The sequence below is a fragment of the Apaloderma vittatum genome, unplaced genomic scaffold (assembly GCF_000703405.1).
Source record: "Apaloderma vittatum isolate BGI_N311 unplaced genomic scaffold, ASM70340v1 scaffold32473, whole genome shotgun sequence".
NCBI lineage: Eukaryota > Metazoa > Chordata > Aves > Trogoniformes > Trogonidae > Apaloderma > Apaloderma vittatum.
In genome coordinates, this window is record NW_009710365.1 from 1 (window position 1) to 6,976 (window position 6,976).

Genomic DNA, 6,976 nt, shown 5'->3' on the forward strand with positions numbered 1-6,976 from the left:
GGCTGGACATGAGGGATTACGACTCCTGGCTGCACAAAAGCCTGTGGATAGACATAGTGAGCGGGTATCCTGTTGAAAGATGGGAGAGGCAGTTAGAGCCAGGAGGCGAGGCCGGCGCCGAAGCGTCGTAATCCGTACTCCGAACTAAACCAAACTCAATTTAGTTGTTGTTATGTGTATAGGGTTGCCACAATAACCAGGCTCAGGGGACCAATGCGCAGTTCGCTGGCCCAGAGAGGTGCCTCGCTCTGAAGCGTGGCATCGTAGCCGAGTTCATCAAGAGGGTTTAATGCTCCTCGAGTGTACAAAAATCTTTAGATGGACCAGGATTACTGATGCCAGCTTTAAGGCGACTCTGAAGGAGTAAGCTCGATTATTCCCTGGGGAAAAATTGCAGCGGTTGCTTCTCGAATCACCTGTAAGTCATTCTTATTACTCTGCTTCTCAATTAACTACTCGTCACTTAGTAAAATCATTTCCTGCGATCCTTTTATTATTAGTAACTGAGCAGTTTGACAGCATCGCTATAAGGCGTTTGACAATAGCCAGTAAGGCAACAAAACAGTTGAACCCTGACTTTATGTAAAATCTTCATGGGGAGTCGGGGGGAGAGTGTATTGTGGCAACCCTACTTCAGTTGCTTTGCAGACTCAGCACACATTAATTTCTCTGCAACCTCAGTCACCCTTATTAAAAATAAGAAAAAAAAAAACCAACACAGGCGACAAAGGAGTTTAAATGAAAGTTCACAAGTGTGGTAAACACAGCAAGAATCACACTTTCCAAACGAACGATAGTGCAGCTCACTCCGTCACAAGAGGCCATTGAGGGGAAGCTACATAGATGCTATTAAAATCCATAACAGTGACTCCTAAGTACATGTGCATCACACTTTTTATAAAAGTTCATAAGGACACAAGGGTCAAACCTGTTTGGTTATCAGGCCACTGATGTCCTGTTTTGTGCCAGCTTGTTTATTTCTATGCAAGACATACAGCATAGAGTTTTTTGGGAGGTGGGCATAGGGTTAAGTCTAAATAGATCTGGTGCTTAACAAAAGCAAAAAGAAAAAAAAGAAAAGAAAAACAAATTGACAGCTTAAGAAATAACCATTCTGAACAAGTCAGTACACACGCTTTCCCATCGTGTCCAGGTCATAAAACTCGCTTCCTTGGCTTGCTGACTTAGCCTTTCAGCTTTGCAAATAGGTCGTAGCGTTGTCTTAGCATACGAGTGTACATGCAAGTTCATCTCATGGTTGTATTTTATCAAAGCAGGTGATTTTTAAAAACAAAATACTCAATAAAATTTTTATTTTATGTTCAGAACCCTGTCTTACATCTGGATTTCCACAGAGAAGTCCTTCATATATGTTCCAGTCCATGAATCTTTATAAATCCATGAAAAACTGCTTGTGCTGATTTACGATTTCATCCTGAACTTCACCTTTACAGACAAGTCTAGAGACTCCACCAACCTTTTAGCACACTATAAGCACAGATGCAAATTACCACAGCAGAAACTGTCCTCTTTTCTCCAAATCGAAAACTTAACAGAAAGGAGGGGGTTTTTTTTGTTTGTTTGTTTCATTTTTAAAATAACTTCAAGATTTACCTAAGCGGTCAGCAAGAAAACACCTCAGTCAGAAGGGGCACTGTCAACTAGATTCACAGCAGAACGGAGTTTAAAATGAGCAATAGTCAGGCTTTAGAACAGCCTAGTTTTCTTTTTAAGAAAAAAAGAGCTTAGTTGATCGAATGGGAATATTAGCAGAGAGAAAGGTTCAGTTGCCAATTTTAAGACATCAACACCACAATCATAAAACCCCAACGTGTCACTGAAATTTGTTTCCTGTTGTGTGAAAGGAGGGAAAAAGAAGGGGACAAAAAAAAGTGACAAATAGGGATTGAGGAGGGAAGGAAAACGTAAAACAAAACTGCAAGTTGGATTTTTAACACTCCCCTAATTTATGAAGTGATTAGCCAGAACCGCATTTGAAGCATAGTTAAGCTGGCTCTGTGCATTTAAATACACGTAATTACCTGAGCTCCCCTTACCAAATGGATGAGCACAAATAAGCATTTTGTGTTGGTCACTGATCGAGTACAGTCCTAATAAACACAACACCTCGTTTTTTAAGTATTAAGGAAAGCGGTAAAAAACTAAATTTGAAGTCACTGGGAGACTCTTCTGCATCCCTGAGGCCATTTAACCCCACAGCAAAGGAATCTTTCCCTGCAGCATTTACGAAAGAGAGTACTTCTAACCAAAGAGATGGTAAGCAAGCTTCTCTAGCAGCTTGCGCTGGTGTAACTGAGAATTTCTGAAGATGTTAGGACACTCGGCCATATCCTTGAACGAGACGGAAAGATACATGTGCTCCCACTTCAACTCTTGTGACTCGTTTTACTGAAGCCAAAAAGCCAACAGGTGGTGAAGTTATGAAACGTTATCTGTTTTTCCACATCCTACCCTACAATAAACATAAACCCTGTGCAGGCTCCGCAGCCCCGTGCCATTTCACACATGGTGATTGACAGCGTAAGCTGCAGTGGGGCTATTTTTGATCATCTGTCATGCTACAACTGTTTCTTTGAGTCGAGTAAAATGGCTTTATATGGCCAAAGTAAATGTCTACCTACTGCGGAGGCCAGCACGTGTAGACCTCAGCCATTCAGAACCCAACTGCTTTTAATGCTCTGCCAGGTCCAGAGCTGAAAACGCAATTCCCTGTTACGCTGGAAATCCCTAGTATCCTTAGTTTTAAATAAAAGCTGCTGCTTTACTTTTGAGAGTAAGAGTGTGAAAATTATACACGAGCTTTCTTTCCTGGGAGTAGTTTTTATCTGGGATCGTGTACTTACTGATTTATGCTTCTGCACTAAAGGGAAGTCACATTTAACTTTAGCAGTAACTGAAGCTTTGGGATATTCAAAATTGAATGACATGCACTCCTGCTATGTGCCTTAAGACCTTTGTCATTGTTATAACAGAGCTGTGTTTAACTAAGGCCTCAAAAATTATCCCACAGGCAATAAAAAAGCGAAAGCTGATTGTTTCAAAGGAAAGAAAGGGGCTTTCTAGATTAATGCAGAGAGCTGTGGCATACAGAAATTGAGCTGCAGTAGCACGTCATTGCCTCTCAATGTGAAATTCTTGCAAAAGCAGATATTTGACTGCCAGCAGAATGTTTTGCTTTGGCCCTTGCGTGGCAGCATCTGATTTTGTAAGCAGAATTAAAGAGCAGATTTTCACCAGTGCACAGCTTTCCTTAGAACAGAAATAGGTTATGTAAACAGCAAGACATACAAGACCCTTAATATGCTCCCTTTGCCTGGCACGATTAGGAGGACATTTAATGTCCTCCTGGTTAACTTCTGACTGTTCTGGCTTTACTCTCTCTTTCCAGATGATCCGTAGCCTAGTATCATACAGGTCTTTTTGAGCATAAACTAAAGAGAAGGCTTTTCCTTCTCTCTAAGAAGGGCAGAAGTATTTCACTCTTGGAAGATAACGCCAAGCACATAGTATCAGCCAACCATTTGATAATGAGCTGAATAACTTTAGATTTAACTCTGAATGAACAACAGTGAGCATGTTCTCATTTTGACTGAGGTACACAAGGTTTCAGCAGAAAATAAAGGGAAAAAAATGTCTCCAACAGAGAAATACCAATACCTCTCTATAACCCCGTATTTTCCCACCAATATTACAAAAGCAAAGCAAGGAAAGCTATCTTAGGAGGCCAAATCGTCTTCGCCCTCCATAAATTCCCACTGAATTCAGAGACAGTATTTTAATTAACAGTCCTGGAAACAAAGCTGTGTAGATAACGAGCCTGTGATGAAACACCTTTCTGTGTGACACCCCAACAGTGAGACAGATGCTGAATGCAAAGAGCCAGGAGAAATGTTACTTAGTGGGTGAACTGCTCTCTGCAGCACTAAATAAAAAATTCCCAGCATTTTAAATGCTTCATGTATTGAAGCTAATCTAGTTTCTGGCTCCCTCCATCCCAATAATATTGTACCTAATTGAGAATATTGTACTGCTGCATCTCCTCAGAAAAAGTAATGTAACCTAATCCAGTTATTTTCAGTTTCTGGTCTGATAGGTGGGGAACCGTATCAAAACACCGCTGACCAGACCAGAATATGGCAGCACCTCACTAATTTGCACTCTGGTCGAAAATAAACAAACAACACAGACCATTTGGAGCTTTTTTGGTATGGATTAGCAGAGTACTGGTAGTGAATCATCACTACAACCCATTGTATAGAGTCTGTTAGTAAAGTGTACTTATAAGAAGTCAACTGCACAGGAGGAAGAAAGGCTTTAAAGTGACCAGACATTTCAGTGCAATCCTCTAAGACGGAACTCTTCAATGCAAGTAGGTTCAATTAAGCACTGAAACAGCCTCTCTTCTTGTTGAGGAATACAGGGAATGAAGATGTTCATTCCTCCTAATGAATGCTGTTCTCCTTCATCCGAACTACGTTCTTTAGAGAAGGTACGGGTCACTGGAAATGTGGAGGAAGAAGCAATACTAGTCATCTCCTCTGTTTGCACACAGCAAAAGAAGGCAAAAGCCAAGGATGAAAAATGACCGACTTCATATATAGGTGACCCTGCAGCCAGCATTCCTTTTGTTCCGATTTCTGCCCATTGCATTAGAAACAAGACCTTATTCAGCCTGCTGCACGAATTTCCCTGACTGAAACCCAACTTGCACAATCTGTCGTTGGCTCTGGGTAAGCCAAGCAAGAAGGAGCCCCACGTTTGCACAGTCCTTTTAGCCACGGATCGCCACAGGTTCTCCTTGTCTGTTGTGCCCAGCAAATCCCGAGTCTCTCCTGGGCTGATGCGCGGGCAGTCCACGTGCTCCTCTTTGCAACAAATGCTTTAACAGCTCTGGAGACAGCCTGCTCCACCTCCTGCCTCCTTCAGCGCAGGGGTTGTAAACCCGTTGCTGTATGCGCACTCCTGCCTCCTCGCACTTCACAGGAATCAAACAAAATACAGTAGAGGATAATCGTAAAAAGGAAAAAAAAAGAAAAAAAAAGAAGATGGAGAGTTTTCCACCACCTCTCCACAGGTCTCCAAAAAATGAACATTCTCTTTTAAAAGTAGGTAAAGTTTCTAGAAAACTTTTTCCTACAGTTTTTAGGACAGGAACTGTTTACTACTGTTTTGACAAATCAAACTACCAAGAAACTATCACTGCTTCATAACAGATAGGTACGATATTCTAAAGCTACTCTAGTCAAATAAACAAAATACATTTGTGACGCATTTTCCGTACTTTATTGTTAGCTTACTCATTAATTAGCAAAATGCATTATTTTGCAATGAGTTTCTCAGTCAGCGGGCATTAGTGAAGTGACACTGTATGGGAAGTTTAAAGCAGACTTCACTTCTGAGTTATATGCCAATAAGAAGCAAGAGTTAGATCTACTTAGGAATAGTATACTCAAATAGAGGAGAAATGCGCTACATATTAAAGACAGATTGAAGAGAAAAGATAAATCTCAAAATTAGAAAGCCCAAATGGACGCACATTGTTAATAAGGAGCTCCACACCCCTCCCAAGAACCACCGCCCTCCAAAAATTATGAACATGCAAGCAATACGTTGATTTACTTAAAAAATCAAGAAGTCACACAATTTAGCACTCACTACAAAATATGGTTAAAAAAATCACAGGCTACAGCTTGAAAGCAAGGAAAAAAAAAAAAAAGGCCCTTTGCTCCCCATGGCAAAGTCACTCCTCAACAACAAAAAAACAAATTAAAAAGACCCCCCCCAAACAACTTTCACTACAGCTCTTTCAATTAAATAAAAGCACACAGTTTAGCTATCAACACCACTTCATTACTGTAATAAATAAATAAATGAAAAAAAGCACACGGAGGTCTATTGACTATATGAAAAAAAACATACATGCATCGTTAATCACCATTTTAGCTTGTTTGAGTCTACTGGTTACAGAGTTTAATTCCAAACAGAACTATTCCACCTCTTATCATCATATCCTTCTGATCAGTTATCTTAACTGTAAACGAGCCCTGTCAGATTAGAAAGAGATAAATAACATTGAGTCAAGCTGAAAGAAGAGAAATGGGGCACAGCAATCTTGCATCAAGTCATACCTCCTTTGTTTTATCATAGGGCCAAACGGGACTGGACTGCTTAGGTGGAAGGGACACGTCCCGCAGAACTTGACTCAGCTGCGGCATTTAGAACATGACCGACAAGGTGAGTGCGTTTTACGGGCATACATTTATAAGTCTGAGAACTTCAGCATTGCTGTTGAGTTTATAAGGCTGCTACTGCACGAGGCCTTCAAGGATTATGCTTTTTCTTTCTTTAAAAAAAGCCAAACAAAACACAAAAGAAAGACTTTTTCCTCCCCTGTTTGAGGTCCCATTGAACAGACTTACCCAAAAGGCCTCTGTATGAGAGCTGGATGAAGCTGCTGGACACCAAAGGCAAAACCTACCAACAAAAACACCACATTCTCGGTATGGCTGTTCCTTCTGGCCACTTACTTATGCTACATATACACACGGACGCACAATACAAGAGTAACAGCCTTCACTAACCACCTCCAGTGATGATGTCTGAAAGGCAGCAGAACCAAGAATTAAAAATCAAAATGTATCAATTGATACGTACACACGCACGTGCATACGGAACTTCAAACGGTAAAACGCATGCTTTCCTGGAGGTGTTTCCAACAATGACTTTTTCTAAAAAAACAAGCACGAGGGTTTCACTCAGTTTATTTCGTGCTCTGTTCTGGTCCCTACCATCAGCCTCCAAAGGATCATATGGTACTTTCTATCTATCAGTGTAACCGTGTCCTTTCTACAGACTTAAATTCAAGCCATCTCCGCTTACGAGGACGAGACATGGGGGTCAAAACCTAACTTCATTTCTGTTCTTTGAGCACCCAGGCATAAACCCCTTCTTTCCC

At 41.0% G+C, this 6,976-nt stretch overlaps 1 protein-coding gene across 1 annotated transcript in view; it reads right to left on the bottom strand.

Annotated features, from left to right (window-relative positions):
• Positions 1-8: 8 nt before the first annotated feature.
• The window catches only part of LOC104272320 (RNA-binding protein 24), a gene marked incomplete at its 3' end in the record, with an annotated part of 7,709 nt that continues 741 nt past the window's right edge, over positions 9-6,976 (bottom strand). Inside the window, exons 2-3 of the mRNA XM_009867284.1 lie at positions 6,441-6,495; positions 9-69 (exon numbers count right to left, since the gene is read on the bottom strand). Of these exons, the coding sequence (XP_009865586.1) occupies positions 9-69; positions 6,441-6,495 (116 nt within the window). The remainder of the gene's footprint in view (positions 70-6,440; positions 6,496-6,976) is intronic.